The sequence below is a fragment of the Myxocyprinus asiaticus genome, chromosome 33 (assembly GCF_019703515.2).
Source record: "Myxocyprinus asiaticus isolate MX2 ecotype Aquarium Trade chromosome 33, UBuf_Myxa_2, whole genome shotgun sequence".
Lineage (NCBI taxonomy): Eukaryota > Metazoa > Chordata > Actinopteri > Cypriniformes > Catostomidae > Myxocyprinus > Myxocyprinus asiaticus.
Window position 1 is genome coordinate 29,501,298 of NC_059376.1, and position 18,132 is coordinate 29,519,429.

An 18,132-nucleotide genomic window follows, 5' to 3' on the forward strand; every position below is an offset into this window, starting at 1 on the left:
GCATTTATTAGAAACTACATCAAAACCTGGAGAACACAGCGTCCAGGGCATGTAGTTACAGAAAATAAAATGTTTATTGTATGTAGTAAGCGAGTGAGAGTCCACCAACCACTGGGGGTTGCATCAAGAAGGGCATCCAGCATTAAACCTGTGCCAAGTCAAATATGCGGATCACATATGGTCCGCTGTGGCGACCCCTAACGGGAGCAGCCAAAAGAAGAAGACTGTATATAGTAGGCGCATTTTGCAGCTACTGTCAAAAAAGTATAATAATCACAACTTACAGTAGTACATGTGAATATACAGTATACTGTAAGCACTGCAAGTAATACAGTATTGATTGTCTGTATATTCAGCACTTAAAAATACAGTAGTCCAACTGCAAAACCCCAAAGAACACTCTAAATTTTGTGCAACTGCAAAATCAATGTCAATGAGAGATTAATTCTGCCTCAGCATCACTTTTTCACATCATTAGAAACAAGTGTGAACAATTTTGAGTCATTGTGTATAAACAATGACAACTGTGTTTTAGTTGTGTTTAACTTTTGCTGCCCGTGTTTACCGTTTTGCAACACAAGTGTATCACAGTGCGAAATGTGTTTTAGTGAGTGAGAATGTATTTAGAGTTTTGCAAAAAAGTGATTGATTTGACAAAGGGGTTTAGTCCACTGAGCATTTGGTTCAGAGAATGGGGTTTAGTGTTTTAGCAATTCAGAAAAACTGTAATACCTGTTATCTAACTATATGGTCATCTTACTGTAGCTACTCACCATTGGTCCAGGGGCACCATTCTCACCGGAAGCACCTGCCTCACCCTGGAGGAAGATACAGAGAGGAAAGAGATGAATGCAGATGAATCTGAGGATGAGGAATTTTAAGAGAGGGATACAGACATATGTCTTTCAATTCAAATTGGTTTCGTAAAGTAATAAGATCAGTTCTATAATGTTAGACTTACATTTTGATCTTAGCTAGCCTGTGTGCACATATTGTGAGAGTTGTTAATTAGTCCCTGCAACTGCACACATTTCTGCAAATGTACAACCTTGACCCTGAGACTGTGTTGCATATTTAAAACGAGTTAAGAAAATCAGATCAAGCATCACATGAAGTCAAATGTATTCTTTCAAAACATTGAGCTCAAACAAATTAGCATATTTAGCATCTGTAAATGAGCAGGTAATACATATCACTGTGCTGTTTACTCAGTTTCTAAAGGAGCTGGTCTCTTCAGTTTAAAGTAGCTTCAACTGTGCAGCAACTACATAACATGAAGTTAATGTCTTTTAGAAATTTTGATCCCCTGCTGTCAGCCTTCCTGTCAGCACACACTTACACACTGATTGTCTGATATGATTGTTGGGACACAGTTGGGTGTTTGGCTTGAAAGTGAATGGTATTATGTTTCTGTACCTTAGCACCTGCAGCACCGCCCTCTCCTTTAGCTCCATCAATACCTGGGTGTCCCTACAAAACAGATTGAAACGTAAGATATGTGTACAAACAGAAAAAAACATAAAGAGGTACAAGATACCAGTCTCAGCTAAAACTTACTCTGTGTCCCTTGATGCCAGGAAGTCCAGGGGTTCCGGGAAATCCACGAGCTCCCTGTACAACAAATAAGAAACATAATCAGTTATGATATTGCATCTATACCAAAGGTATTACATTGTATGACCATGACAGATTTAGATTTATGCATTTAGAAGATGCTTTATTCCCATGCAAATCACAGTGCATTCAAGGTATACATTTTATCATAATATGTGTGTTCCTTGGGAACCAAACCCATGACCTTAGTTTTGCTAGCACCATGCTCTACCAGCAGTGCTACAGCTACTCACATACAGATACTGAGAATACTAAAACAAATGACCAGCAATGGCGGTTTTTGAAGACTTTGAAAAGCATTTTTATTTACCTGAGGCCCAGGGGGTCCACGCTCACCAGACTTACCAGGCTTGCCAGCCTCGCCCTGGAAGGAGAGAGGACAGGTGGAGACATAGTAGTTAGTACATCTGTCAAACATTCACTTAAAATAGGCTGCTTATGAAGCCACAAAAAAGGCGACTCACATCACTTCCAGGTTTTCCAGGAGACCCAGGTGGTCCACGGGGTCCAAGGGCACCCTAATGTAACAGAAACATTATAAATCGATTAAACTGTTCATAGATACATTTTTGTTTGTTAAGCCATGTCATTCTATATGTAAGTATGAATGTGCCATCTGTGTAGGCCATGCACGTATGTGTGTGGGTATATACAAGTCATATGTGTAGGCATATTTTTGAACCCATCAGTTGGGACACTCACAGAAGGGCCGGGTTCACCAGTCTCACCAGGGTTGCCTTGGAAACCTTGTGGGCCCTGGAAAAGAAACAAATGGCAGTGTGGGGTTATGAGTTGGCATTTGTGAGACCTCAGAGATTACTCAGATCTTCCTCATCAATGGTAGCTTCTGTTGAGAAAATTATCAACATTATGTTGTTTCTTTCAACAGCTGGGAAGATTGTGTTTGTATTTACTTACTGGAGATCCAGGGGGGCCAGGAGGACCACGGGGGCCCATTGGACCCTGTAGGAACAGACAAAGTTAAATTGCAACATGGCCACTTTGACCAAGATAAATAAAAACAGCAATGGTAACGTTGTATTATGTACAAAAATTTTAATATTATGTTCAAGTTATTCTCTTGAATCTTTAATGCTGTTTCAAAGCTGGATGAAGTCTTGCCTGTAGATAAATTGTTTGTCTTATTTAGTTTTAGTAACCATGGTTACTGTGGGTAAATGGTTATATGTGAATCTGTGAAGCACTGTAACCTCCTGGTAACAGGTGACATTTGAAAATGCTGAGAATAACTATTTGTCAGTAGGGGGCACTGGTGAGATCATTTACATTTACATTTATTCATTTGGCAGACGCTTTTATCCAAAGCGACTTACAAAAGAGGAAAACATTTCTGTCCTATATTGACATAATTCTGTATGTTTCTGACTTCATCAAGAGAGCATTTATTTAAATTAGGGCTGTCTTTATTTTGCGATTAATGATATTAAAAAGAACACGTTTAATTTAACGCAATTAATCATAATGGTAATAATCATAATTGTGACTGTAATAAGGAATATCCCTATTATGGAGCAATTCAAGCTTGAAGTACCTCCTTCATGTTTTCAGTAGGGGGCAGTAAGCATAAATCCAGCTGTACAGGTAACATGTAATAATTCTAATTATAATAATTATTATATTAACTGTATATATTATACTTTTAATTACTTAAATATCATTATTTAAAATTGCAATTTTTTTTTGCCAGATTTTCTTGACAAATATTGATATATGAGATTAATTGCAATTAATTAAATTCATTAATATGCATCTCATGCAGTGGTGTAGTAGTGTCTCAATGGCATACTGTGAATTTATGAAAGACTTCAGGTGAGTTGCTGCTTGAAATGAAATGTTTATTCCAGAGTATACCACAAGAGGGCAGAACTTACAAATGTTCCATAAAACAGAGGAAACAAGTGCTCTCTATTGCCCTTATACTGTTGTCTAACTCAGTGTTTCCCAACCACTGTGCCGCGAAAGATTGTCAGGTGTTGCCGTGGAAAATTATGAGATTCCACAAAATAAATCAGGGCTCCGGACTGAGACTACTTTTTCAACCATTTTTCCTAACAGTGCAATTAAACTTTGCAAGAGGTCGCATTGGTGTGACTATAAAGTTGGCTGACTCTCTGATTGTGCTCTGTCGTTTTTTGTTCCGTATGAGAAATATCAAACGACAAACGTTCCAAACGCGAAAGGAAACAGCTTTACCCAGATCAGTCAGTGCTGCTCAATGGACAGATCAGCGCAGAGACGTGCATTTACATGTGGACCAGTCTCGAGCGCTTAGCCGCGCAGATCATCATAAACAGAGCTGTGAGAAGCACGGGCTGGGTCACGAATTCGGCAGTGATTATTTGTTTAACACCTCTATGACAGCCCATAATGTGTCGATGATTAAACTAGTTAAAAATTTTATTAAATGGCCCCAACATTCTAAAAAGCATTGAAAAGGAATAAAGGAGAAATCTGCACAATGAACAGACAGAAATTGTAAGGTTTCAATCCACACATCACAGATATTTAAACAAAATATTTACCATGAACTTATATCAATATAGTAGCACGAGAATACAATTTAATTTCTGGATGTGTTTTTCTTATGAAAAATGCCATAATTTGTTTTATGGTTACTGCTAATCATGGTTTTACTTATACTTTTGGTTACTATGATCTTATTGCAAATGCCACAGTTAAAACTATGGATACAATGGAACTTGCCTTCTGTGTAAAATCTTTTCTAATGTCTTGCTCTGCAAAACTGTGAAAGAAAACTAATTTTCTTTCAGTTGGATCGGTGCGACCAACTCAAGTGCTGGTGTGACCATTTGTAGAATTTATCACCGGTGTTACCACTATTAAATGTTAGTCTGGTGCCATATAAATAAATAGATAAATAAATAAATTATTTGCTGTGGCATTGCAAGAATTAATTTGCATGAACAAATCTAAAAATAAGAAAAGATGCAGATTTGTTGCTTTATTCATTACCCAATTAGCCAGTTATTCATTACCCAATTAGCACTCTTGCCACCTGTGATCTCATTATACACCGTACCTACGTGACTTGCGTAGCCGAATTTCAAACATTACAAGTAAACACGCAACTAAAGTGGACAGAAAACATGGAAGTTCTTGAAAAGGAAAACTATCAACGATGGTTATGTGGGACAGTGGGATAGAGGTGTGCCATGGGATTTGTTTAAATGTAAAAAGTGTGCCGTGGCAGAAAAAGGTTGGGAAACACTGGTCTAACTCATGAAACAATTCATAGAAGTTTATATTGTGTATTAGCCTGACTGAGAGGAAATTCAAAACATTGATTAGATATGATATTTTATCCAAACTGGGTTGTAGTCTGAAAGAGATATGACATACTAGATATTGTTTGAACAGTAAATAGATATAGATATACTTTTGTGTAGAAACACTGGTGTGTTTTCTCACCATTGGTCCCTGCATCACACCCATCTGAGCACCTCCTGCCTTCTCATCAAAACCACCAGCCATCTGAGCAGCAAAGTTCTGCGCACACACAGAGAAATACAATGATCCCATGAGACTGAATTTGTACAATAATGAATTCATACAACATACATAACAGAATGAGAGAGGAGAGGAGAGGAGAGGAGAGGAGAGGGAGAGGAGAAACATACTCCTCCAAGTCCAGGGGGGCCATTTGGTCCAGGTGGACCAGGGGGTCCAGGGTTACCAGGTGTACCAGGCTCGCCATCTCTACCTCTTGGGCCGGGACTCCCCTAAGGAGAAGGAGGGGAACAAAAAAGGTCATATAAGCAGAGAAGAAAAGAGAGAGGAGAGATTAACTAAAGCCTTTTCACATGACAGCATCCTGCAGAGTGTATCCACTGCCCCCACATAATGTACCCCGCTAAATTCTAATAAGGTCTGACAACACTTAACCTAACAAGTCTGAAAAAAGTAATTGTTTGAAGAGGCAGAATGTCTCACCTTCTCACCCATATCTCCTCTCTCACCACGTGGTCCCTGCTCTCCTGGGGGTCCCTGAATTAAAATGTAACAACATTATCAAAATGGTTAAGAATGCATAACATTTGTTGTTAACTCTGAAGTGAATTCTGAAAAAAAAAAAAAAAGTTTCCACAGAGTTGAATTAAGCTTTGAGGAGAGCCCCCTAGAAGGTTAAGTGTATTAAGTGGGTAGTGCACTTTACCCCAACTGCAAAATGCCAAATAATTCAGAAATCAACTACCAAAATGCCAAATCTCTACCAAATCTCACCATTGGGCCAGCGGGTCCTCTTGGTCCTACAACCTACAGAAACAAATGAGAAAAAAATACTTGAATGAAGATGACCAAAATATCATGTAAAATCATTCTAAAACACAATACTGAATATGCAATCTTTCAGCTACTCTACACCATTACACCTGTTCACTTCAGGAAACAGCAATATCTTACATTACATGACTTACATCAGCAATATCACCTGGTTCTCCTTTCTGTCCCTGTGAAGGAGAAAGAAAATAACTTATTTTTGACTAATTACTCAGTTTATAATTGTCATCTATGCAGGATTTTACTATGATAAATAAGTCAAGAAAAGGTCTCACCTTTGCACCAATCGACCCTGTTGAGTCATGTCACAGGATAAAGGAAAGAAAAAGATTAGCAATTAGAAACTCTAAACTTTAGATTTTCTTGCATTTTATCAATCAGCACTTATTCAATCAAACAAATTCCAGTGGAAAAAATAGAATCAGCCTTGCATTAATTACTTCATCAAATACCAAAAATCAATCAAAACCAATAAACACCAGTTCATGGCACAAAGCTGTCGTAAACTGCCTAACAGCACATCATAAAAAAACAGAGGTCACCAAAGGGTCATGCTTTGAAGGAAGTAATCAGTTAATAATAACTCATAATGAGGACGATAAACCAGTTGGACACTCTCAGTGTTACTGTATGAACTAATGAACAGTTATTCCCTGCTGAAACTACATAACCGAAAAGTCCAACTCAATGGCACCCTACTAGGCTGTGTACCAAAACAGCATCATTCTCTTCCCAGTCTGTTTCAGATAAATTGTTAAAAACAGAATAAGAAGCTGCAAGCTCATGTTAAGATTAAACATGATAGACAGCGCATTATGCTGTAGCTAAATTTGAGAAGCAACGTAAAGGGAATTATAATATGCTGCTCAGCAAATTAGATAAATATAAAAAAAGATATATTGTGAAAACTCATTCTGTATCAGTGCCATGAGCTGATTACAGTGAGCTACGGCATATTGAAAAAAAAAAAAAAAACATTGTTTTAAGAAGAATGTTCATCTTGTTATTGTGTGTGTCTACGCAGCAGTAACACACATAATTTGGCAAATGAACAATATCAGCTGTCAAGTTTGATTAAAAATTAAATGCATGAAAATCTTGAAAGAACACTTCTAAATTATTTGTTAATTATGCTGTCTGATAGATGTCATGCTATGACCCCTCATTTTCAGAATCAAATTTAAGTTTTTTTTTTTTAGCTGTTTTACCAGCAAAAACAGTCTATGGCAAAGGTGAGTCCACTCTAATATATATATATATATATACACACACATTTACTATAATCTTTACTGAAATTTTTACCTAACGAAAACCAATATTTCCACACACTTTGTTATAATGCTATTCTCACTATTTTACCTAAAGAAAACACATCCAAATTCTGTGGTAAGTATTCTGAGGCTAAAGTATATACTTTATACCAGGGGCATAATTAAATCGAGGGCAGGGTGGGCAGCAGCCCTAGGGCCCGGAGTGAGAGGGGGCCCGCAACGGTCGACCAAAAGAAACCATAAAAATGTCCGCGGGCCTAAGGGGTGATGAAAACTATGAAGGCCCCCCCAAGGAGAGGGTCCGACAGTTTCTTTGCACTGGGGCCTGCAAGATCCGATTTAAGCCACTGATTTATACTATTTCATTTACACATTGCTTAGCTCAATGGCCAATTTAAGAGCACTGCAATATCTCAAATTTCCTTTTTTGTTTAGTATTCAGCAAATATCCAGACTGAAAATCATGGTTTCCACAGCAAATTGATGGCAAGACTGCACATTATTGTCTGTATGAAACAACTCACTATCTAAGTTCTATTATGGACACCTCTTAGCCATAGACAGCTGAGTCTTAAATGTGACAAAGTTAAATAAAACTTAGAAGTGTTGCTTTCTTCCCCTTCAACATGTTTGCTTTGAGTTCTAAACACCATCACATGACCAAAATACAACCCATGTAACATAGTTGAAGGTTGTAGTCTGCTGGAATGTGACACTGTTGCCATAGTTACAGAACTCAAAGCAGACAGTAGGTTGTAGGATTTGTAGAACAGGTATGACAAGCAATGAAAGGTGTATGAGCAGAAAGCAGACCGATAAGCTCATCGGTATCAGCTGGGCAGATGGGACAGCACTCTCCAGGTGGAATGATGGGATTGGCACAGTCTCTCAGGTCCTCACAGATGACCTCGTCACATAGCACCGCCCCCGAGTCACATACACAGACGCGGCACGCTTCCGGCTTCCATACTGCACGGTCTGCATACTGCTTGCCATCTTGGATGCAGCTGCCTAACTCTTCCTCTGTAACCACCAGCAGGGGGTGACAGAAAGAAGATGCGTGGGGGTAAGAGACAGGTGAGTGTCTTATATATGCAAACGCACACCCACAATGTTCCCAATATGTTCCCATTGCTGTATTTATTGTCAAACAATTGTTAGAGGTGTGGTGGAGTGGGCTCAAAACATTTGACAGTTGTTGGCTCAAGAGGGCCTGGGTCTGAATCCAACCTGGGTCATGTCCTGATCCCATTTCCCCTCTCTAACCCCTACTTTCCTGTTTACACTGTCCTCTTCTCCTCTAGAAAAAAAAGACTGATAAAACAAATAAAGAGCCACACACTAAATATTAACCTTTTGCTCAAAAGACAATATGTCTTGCTCTGCAAAATTGCGTGGTCTCCTAAAAAAAATGTCATTCACTACATCATCCAAATCAGCTGCAAATATCATCAAATAATTTCCTAATCAAACTGACTTTAATAGTCCCCAGAACATGAAACTGTATTTGCATGCATTGATGGAATCCCTATTGAAGTCCACCTTGCGGCTGGCATCTGGACACAACACTGGCTAGTAATATTTCAGGGTGCATATCTGACACTCTGGTGTAAAATGTTGGCTCCTGGAATCTGTATGTGTGTAACTGAATCCCAAATCTACTAAACTAGCCATGAATGGGGCTTTCTCAAACACAGACAGGGCTGCATTGAAAGCCTGGTGCCTTATGCAAACACAGCCCTCTCTAAACTCCATCTGGATCTAATGGTCTCACTTACCACCAAGGCAAACACACCCTAGTTGGTCAGAAAGGACAGCCCTCACACAAACACACAGAAAGAGACCTCGATGTGTTTGCTTTCCAAATATTCATATGAAACTGTAATTTGACATCAAGTCTTAGTCTTATAGTGTACATGGATGGGGCAATTATAGCTCTTTAAATCTAATACTGAAAATACATATTACTTCAGTGCAAACACTGGTTGATCTGAGCAAGCATTCTGTTTAATGAACATTTCCTTGTTTATATACTGAGGAGAGCAACAATTAAGGGAGAACACAAGGAAATCATCATGTGAGCTAGTCATTTTTCTTCTATCACTTCAGCGGTTAGCAAATATCACAGTTAAAGCTGTGTAACACTTAACATCTATCACTTTCTCATTACAAGTTGCCAGTCTGATGTTTTGGCTCGGGTGGGTTCAATTCTTTCAGACCACATTCCAGAGACCCCCCTCACAATCCACCCACCAGTTGCCCAAATCTCCCTCTAATCAACCTAAAAATCCCCTGAACTAAACCCTGAATATTTTGGCAGCTCTTGCTTTCCAAGCACTTTGCACGTGCTGATGATGCACCGTTTGAACCCTTGTGGGAAACACTGCTCCTAATCTTCATTGAAACAGCACACACATGCACACCAGTGAGTTAATTACTGGCCTATATCTCGATATCAGTCAATACTGTACAAAGCCACAACTGTTACACACAAACCTTCTCTCTTCGACTGCAGTTTCTGAAACACACACAGGTTTCATCTTCTTTTGACGCATAACCAGTTTAGACAGTTTTTAAAACGTAAGAAACAGTACATCTACAGTGTAGTTTTCCCATTAAGTCGTTCTTTTAACTTTGTTAACTTTTAACATTAGGTTTTGTCTCTACAAGTCAATAGATTTTTTAAACTTCTGATGCTCGCGGTGCACTGACCTGCCGCGCAACATCAGCATCTTCATCAGCATCTGTCCTTCTGTCACGCTGTTTACACTGCGCGCAAGCGCGCGCTTAAACAGAACACTAAAAAATAATAATACCAATACATGAAGCTGCAAGCGCGATACACTGAAAAAAGGGGTAACCTGCAATTGTTACCTCAGTGATTTATTTCTACTTGATTTAACCCATTAAAATTACATTAGTTGGTTTAGCCTAATTTGTCAGGTAAGTTTAGTCAGATGAAATCAAAATTTGTAATCGAATAAAACCAGTTAATGTAAATATTACCACATGAAGCACTTTTTAGGTTACCTCACAAAATATTTTTGAAGTGAACATAGTAAACATCTTCGTTCATTATATTGGGAGTATTGTAGTTTCTCATGTTTGCAGCGTATAGGCCTACTGCGTGCAATGTAACACTGGCCAAAACTTTGAAAACAGGGGCTTTTTCAAAAATGAGCAAAGGCATCCACAGTCCAGAGGTGAAGCGCTCAACTCTAACAGCGTTGCCTTGATCCATTCCGTACTTTCCTCTCCTGTCACCATGGCAACATCGTACAATTTTTTTTTTTTTTTTCAGAAAACTTTGAATTTCAATGTGAAAAGCTCCAACTTACGGTCATCTTCTTGTTGACATCTGACAAGGGATACCAAAACGCAATGTGATGCTACGAGTAGCAGGAGAGTCCGTGAATCCACTAATCTGAACATGTCTAAAGATTAGACATGCAGCTCCTAGGGGGTGAAAGTCGCCGAAAAATCGGCGGAGCGGCCGCTCTGTGCTCACGGGGAGTGTAAAAGCGGAGGTGGATGTTTTTTTGGGAGGATCAGACGCCAGGCACACTAACAGCACCCACCGCCTCAGAGCTCCGCGGTTTTATGTCCACCGGCGCATTTATGAATCTTAGTATATCCCAAAAAGTGAGTCCAACCCCGACCCCCATGAGCGCTGAAATACGAGCCAATTGGGGGGAAAAAAAAGTCTGCCACTCCTCTGTCTCAAGAACAATTCCATGCAAACCCATCCATCCCCTTCGCATTGCCCTTTCCTGGCAAGTGGTGAGCTTCTCTCTCTCTGTGTGCCTTTGCATGAAAGTTCACCAGAATACCCCAGCTCAGAAAAGGCAAAGAATGGAGATTTAGAGGGGGTCATAATGCCAACAAGTATGGTACAATTGTACATTTCTGACACTGCAAAAGTAGCTTTCTCATAGGGATGTGTCAGGTATATTCACTTGGGTCTAATGTAACAGATGCCAGTGTGAATCAGATGGATCTAATCTGTAAAAGATCTCACTGGCTCACATGTACTGTAATAATTCATTTAGCTAATTTCTTTGTGCTGATGCTTTTATTTTGGGGGTTTTATTAAACAATTGTCCCGGTTTGAAACGGGTTGGCATCATATGGCGTATTATCTTCTTGATGCAACAATACCACAGTTCTAGAATGTATTATATCCTTGTTAGTCCTTTTTGTATCACCCTTTTTGTACAATTAGCTAACCTTCAATACTTGGCTCAACTAGACTTAATTTAAATTAAGATTACATTATTTATCTGGTGGAGCGCCAGTGGCTTCAGAGTTGCTGTTATTGCAGAAAAGTCCAAATAAATGATCAGTGAGCCCAAAGCAGGTCTTTGCAGAAGCCTAACAGCAGCTCTTTGTTTCACATATTTAATTTGTTATCTCAAATGCTTCACATCTGTTGAAGAAATACTGTTAATCTTTTGAAAATGACTGTTAAGTGGTCTGCCTTTACAGCAAATGAGGAACTTGTGGATTTATTTTGTTGGTAGGGTTTTATCCTGTACTAAGGCTATTTAACGAAAAATCCTGCCACAGATGTATTTCTGTTGTGTTTTCCCTAGTTTAGTTGGCAATACACACACATTTGTTTCCTTCTGGGTTTTTTTAGGCAAATGTCTCTCAATCCAATCACAATAAAAAAATCTACCATATCATCTATCCCACTGTGGAAACAGAGGAGGAGAGGAACATTGTAATGCTCTTGGGATTTAAAGATCAAACTGTAAGAAGTGAAAGAGAGTGAGGCTTGAAAGAGTGTAAAAGAAACACAAATAAGGATATTGGAATCTCGGCCTCTGTATGAGACATCCTGTGTATGTAGATGAGTGCGTGTACAAGTGTGTATATGTGTGTAGGTGAAAGCAAATGTGTGTATGTTTGTGTATGTGTGCTCAAGCTCAAGACTTAATGTCTGTTAGTGTTATGATGGGATATGTGTGCACGCACCCTTTTCGATGTGAATGTGTGTATGTGTGTGTGTCTGTGTGTCCAAAATGAGGCCTGACTGTGTGCTCTGTCCGACACACACACAATGCGGCTCTGTGTGCAGACCTGAGGAATGTGAGAGAGCACCGGGCAGTGGGGGAGAAGAGAGCTGCGGCTGTGGATGGAGGGAGGGTGCAGAAAGGTAGAGAGATGAGGAGAGGAGAAGAGTGGTGGCAGCAACACGGCGAGGCTCCAGGGGTGTGTAGGGTGGCTGGGTTGCTGGAGATAGATAATTTGAGGCCTGCTTATTGGCAAAAGTACCAGAATGAGCAGCAAAACATTGACCATAATCCCTGGTGACAGAGGGCCAATCCATGCCTGAGGATTAAGCACTGGTCAGGCTTTTCTACTAATCATCGGACTTTTAGACCATTCTTTTATAGCTAAACAGGAATAAAGAAGAATTAAGTGAACAAAAATCAATTAGACAACATAAAACTATTTAAAGGGATAGTTTGCCCAAAAATGAAAATTCTGTCATCAACTACCTACCCTCATGCTAAGTTCAGACGAAAGAAAGTCATACACTGCAAAAAAAAAATTGTCTTATTTTTCAGCAAAAATATTTAAACATCCTTAAAACAATGTAAAAAAAATTACTTGAGAAGCAGAATAACATATTACAGGGATATTTCACCCAAAAATGAAAATTCTCTCACCATGTACTCACCCTCATGCCAACCCAGATGTGTATAACTTTCTTTCTTATGCAGCACACAAACAAATACTTTTAGAAGAATATCTCAGCTCTGTAGATCCATTCAATGCAAGTGAATGGTGGTCAGAACTCTGAAGGTCCAAAAAGCATATAAAGGCAGAATAAAAGTAATCCATATGCCTTCAGTGGTTAAATCCATTTCTTCTAAAGCGATATATGACAGATGTGGGTGAGAAACAGATCAATATTTAAGTCCTTTTTTACTACAAATCTCCACTATCACCTTTACTTTCACATTCTTCTTCTTTTGTTTTTTTAAAGATTCACATTCTTCAAACATATCACCACTTACTGGTTGGGGCTGGTCAAAGGTGGAGATTGATAGTAAAAAAAAAAGATTTAAATATTTATCTGTTTCTCACCCACACCAATCAAATCGCTTCTGAAGACATGGATTTAACCACTGGAGTTGTATGGATAGTGGTGGGTGGATTACTTCTGAATTGTAATCTGGTACTGACAAAAATTGTAGTCAGTAACATAATCTCTTGGATTACATTCTTAATGTAATCTAATCTGATAGTTTTTATTACTTCTGACCTAATTCTTGTTTATTTAATCTGACATGCATTTGAGTAGGATAAACTTGTTCCATTTTGACATAATGGTGCTTAAATGTAAAAAATTTGAGAATTTATATGCTTTTGTGTGTGTGTGTGTGTGTGTGTGTGTGTGTGTGTATTGCTTTCTATTTGTCTGTTTCAGAATGAAATAAAACACTTAAAATGTTCTTTCTCTGGAAATTCTGGCATTAAAAACGGCATCAATTTGTGGCAACAGATCAGAACAGTTATAATTGCGAATCACCGTCACAAAAAACATTCTCAAAAGTTATAGCAACAGTGCATTCATGTACATGTTTGAAGCTGAGTACTAAATTTTATAGCACTGATGCAAGGGGTTCTGCATTTATGTGTATAGATTTGTACTCAGTCTTCAGAGTAATTATAGCTGGTGGCTTCTATCAGGTATGGATTATTTTATGCTGCTTAATATGCTTTTTGGAACTTCAAAGTTCTGGCCACCATTCACTTGCATTAAGTGGACCAACCGAGCTGAGATATTTTTCTAAAAATCTGTGTTCTGCAGAAGAAAGAAAGTCATACACATCAGGGATGGCATTAGGGTGAATACATAATTTTAATTTTTGGGTAAACTAACCCTTTAAGCGCTTTATGCTTTTATGTGTATATTCTTTATATTGTGTATTATGTGTATACTGTGTTTATTTGTACATTGTTTATTCTGTGCATTATGTATATTACATTCTCCTGTGTGACTAAACTGTAATTAAAATGCTCAAAAACACCAGCGGTGACATAAATATAATTTCAATACTCTCATATTTGTATGGCAATAACTAAAATAACATTTTCTGTGATTTTATGCTGAGTCTAATCAAACTGTGATGGCCATTACTGTCCACATGGGGGGCCAGACGGGGGAGAAGGAGAGGGTTCGCTCTGTCTTTGTTTGTTCTCATAAAGCTTCCTATTTACTATCATAACTTTTGAGATAAGCTATGGCAAACAGAGGGCCAGTGTCCCGTGACGTAGGATTTTAGACAGCAGTTCCTAAATGAAAAGTCCTCCATTGATGGTGTGATTTAGTCCACAACTACACCTAATTAATCTTGGACAACACTGTCCAGGTTTAATAGCTCCCTGTATGACTTTGTCCAAAACTTAATGTTCTTCAACTCTGATCCAATTTACACTATATGATTCAACCAAAGCTCTAAATAATTGAACAGTCCAGATGTTAGGCTTTTGGAATATTTCCTCATGTGTGATTATGTATTGTGGAGCTTTGTGCAAAACCAATGTTAAATGTTGCAGAAGCTGCTCTCTACTTTCAGGAACCAATGTTGTTTACCAGTGCTGGATGTTTGAACAAACACACACACTCACACACAATGATTACTTAAACAAAACAAACTGTTTACCACAGGACTCTGCATTCTTAGCAGCTTTCTGGTACACATTTGAGGTTGAGAGTTAAGTCCTGTGAACTGTCCTGAGAAATTTGTTTTACAAGTTCGCAAAGAATCCAGTTGGTATGTGGAAACTTAATCTTATCAAAAACACAACTAATAGATCCATTACACAACACCAACACATCAAGAAGAATCTGTGTGTAGTGCCTTCAACACTGAGTATCAACAATGCCAAGCCGAAAACCCTTAGGGCATGGACACATTTTTATTGACCTTTCAGACCTATCTATAATATATCGAGATAATTATTTACCACAGCACATATATGAGCTTATAAGATATGTTGCAAAGATAAGAAAGGGGTTTAATGTGTATGCAAGGATTCATAGATGGGGAGGTTGGGGTGGAGACCAAAACCACATTAAGGGTTTAGAGAAAGTTTCTCTCAAAAGTGAGATAGGGACAGTAAATCTGTTTTTATATTTATTCTTGTAATTATATAATCTCTGCATTGTTTTTTTTTGTTTATTTCAAAATCACAATATACAGTAGCTGTTATCCCCCCACTTGTGTCAGTTAATTTGCACATAAAGTAGATTCTTCATATATCAAAACTACAGGTGCATCTCAATAAATTAGAATGTCGTGGAAAAGTTCATTTATTTCAGTAATTCAACTCAAATTGTGAAACTCGTGTATTAAATAAATTCAATGCACACAGACTGAAGTAGTTTAAGTCTTTGGTTCTTTTAATTGTGATGATTTTGGCTCACATTTAACAAAAACCCACCAATTCACTATCTCAAAAAATTAGAATACATCATAAGACCAATAAAAAAAACATTTTTAGTGAATTGTTGGCCTTCTGGAAAGTATGTTCATTTACTGTATATGTATTCAATACTTGGTAGGGGCTCCTTTTGCTTTAATTACTGCCTCAATTCGGCGTGGCATGGAGGTGATCAGTTTGTGGCACTGCTGAGGTGGTATGGAAGCCCAGGTTTCTTTGACAGTGGCCTTCAGCTCATCTGCATTTTTTGGTCTCTTGTTTCTCATTTTCCTCTTGACAATACCCCATAGATTCTCTATGGGGTTCAGGTCTGGTGAGTTTGCTGGCCAGTCAAGCACACCAACACCATGGTCATTTAACCAACTTTTGGTGCTTTTGGCAGTGTGGGCAGGTGCCAAATCCTGCTGGAAAATGAAATCAGCATCTTTAAAAAGCTGGTCAGCAGAAGGAAGCATGAAGTGCTCCAAAATGTCTTGGTAAACGGGTGCAGTGACTTTGCTTTTCAAAAAACACAATGGACCAACACCAGCAGATGACATTGCACCCCAGATCATCACAGACTGTGGAAACTTAAAACTGGACTTCAAGCAACTTGGGCTATGAGCTTCTCCACCCTTCCTCCAGGCTCTAGGACCTTGGTTTCCAAATGAAATACAAAACTTGCTCTCATCTGAAAAGAGGACTTTGGAACACTGGGCAACAGTCCAGTTCTTCTTCTCCTTAGCCCAGATAAGACGCCTCTGACGTTGTCTGTGGTTCAGGAGTGGCTTAACAAGAGGAATACGACAACTGTAGCCAAATTCCTTGACATGTCTGTGTGTGGTGGCTCTTGATGCCTTGACCCCAGCCTCAGTCCATTCCTTGTGAAGTTCACCCAAATTCTTGAATCGATTTTGCTTGACAATCATAAGGCTGCGGTTCTCTCGGTTGGTTGCGCATCTTTTTCTTCCACACTTTTTCCTTCCACTCAACTTTCTGTTAACATGCTTGGATACAGCACTCTGTGAACAGCCAGCTTCTTTGGCAATGAATGTTTGTGGCTTACCCTCCTTGTGAAGGGTGTCAATGATTGTCTTCTGGACAACTGTCAGATCAGCAGTCTTCCCCATGATTGTGTAGCCTAGTGAACCAAACTGAGAGACCATTTTGAAGGCTCAGGAAACCTTTGCAGGTGTTTTGAGTTGATTAGCTGATTGGCATGTCACCATATTCTAATTTTTTGAGATAGTGAATTGGTGGGTTTTTGTTAAATGCGAGCCAAAATCATCACAATTAAAAGAACCAAAGACTTAAACTACTTCAGTCTGTGTGCATTGAATTTATTTAATACACGAGTTTCACAATTTGAGTTGAATTACTGAAATAAATGAACTTTTCCACGACATTCTAATTTATTGAGATGCACCTGTATATATATATATATATATATATATATATATATATATATATATATATATATATATATATATATATATATACTGTACCGGTAGTATATATATATATATATACACTACTGGTCAAAAGTTTTGAAACACTTGACTGAAATGTTTTTCATGATCTTAAAAATCTTTTGATCTGAAGGCGAATGCTTAAATGTTTTAAATTAGTTTTGTAGACAAAAATATAATTGTGCCACCATATTAATTTATTTCATTATAAAACTAAAATTTAATTAAAAAAAAAAAGTTTTTGAAATTGATGAATTGGGCCAAATAATAAAGAAAAGCAGCCAATAAGTGCCCAGCATAGATGGGAACTCCTTCAATACTGTTTAAAAAGCATCCCAGGGTGATACCTCAAGAAGTTGGTTGAGAAAATGTCAAGAGTACATGTCAGCAAATTCTAGGCAAAGGGTGAGTACTTTGAAGATGCTAAAATATAACACAGTTTTGATTTATTTTGGATTTTGTTTAGTCACAACATAATTCCCATAGTTCCATTTATGTTATTCCATAGTTTTGATGACTTTACTATTATTTTAAAATGTGATAAAAAAATTATAATAAAGAATGAGTAAGTGTTTCAAAACTTTTGACCGGTAGTGTATAAATACTACTGTTCAAAAGTTTGGGGTCACTTGCCTGAAATGTTCCTCATGATCTTAAAAACCTTTTGATTTGAAGGTGTATGCTTAAATGTTTGAAATTAGTTTTGTAGACAAAAACATAATTGTGCCACCATATAAATTTATTTAATTATAAAACTAACATTTTATATAAAATAAAAAATTTTTTTTTTAAATGGATGACTTGGACCGAATAATTAAGAAAAGCAGCCACTAAGTGCCCAGCATATAGATGGGAACTCCTTCAATACTGTTTTAAAAGCATCCCAGGGTGATACCTCAAGAAGTTGGTTGAGAAAATGTCAAGAGTACATGTCTGCGGAATCTAGGCAAAATGTGGCCACTTTGAAGATGCTAAAATATAACACAGTTTTGATTTATTTTGGATTTTTTTAGTCACAA

At 38.1% G+C, this 18,132-nt stretch overlaps 1 protein-coding gene across 1 annotated transcript in view; it reads right to left on the reverse strand.

Annotated features, from left to right (window-relative positions):
- LOC127424649 (collagen alpha-1(II) chain-like) overlaps positions 1-10,791 on the reverse strand; it is a 29,061-nt gene extending 18,270 nt beyond the window's left edge. Inside the window, exons 1-14 of the mRNA XM_051670007.1 lie at positions 10,544-10,791; positions 6,210-6,226; positions 6,072-6,104; positions 5,878-5,910; positions 5,587-5,640; positions 5,274-5,375; positions 5,065-5,142; positions 2,533-2,577; positions 2,317-2,370; positions 2,079-2,132; positions 1,925-1,978; positions 1,558-1,611; positions 1,417-1,470; positions 774-818 (exon numbers count right to left, since the gene is read on the reverse strand). Of these exons, the coding sequence (XP_051525967.1) occupies positions 774-818; positions 1,417-1,470; positions 1,558-1,611; positions 1,925-1,978; positions 2,079-2,132; positions 2,317-2,370; positions 2,533-2,577; positions 5,065-5,142; positions 5,274-5,375; positions 5,587-5,640; positions 5,878-5,910; positions 6,072-6,104; positions 6,210-6,226; positions 10,544-10,637 (771 nt within the window). The 5' untranslated portion in view covers positions 10,638-10,791. The remainder of the gene's footprint in view (positions 1-773; positions 819-1,416; positions 1,471-1,557; positions 1,612-1,924; positions 1,979-2,078; positions 2,133-2,316; positions 2,371-2,532; positions 2,578-5,064; positions 5,143-5,273; positions 5,376-5,586; positions 5,641-5,877; positions 5,911-6,071; positions 6,105-6,209; positions 6,227-10,543) is intronic.
- Between the last annotated feature and the right edge of the window lie 7,341 nt (positions 10,792-18,132).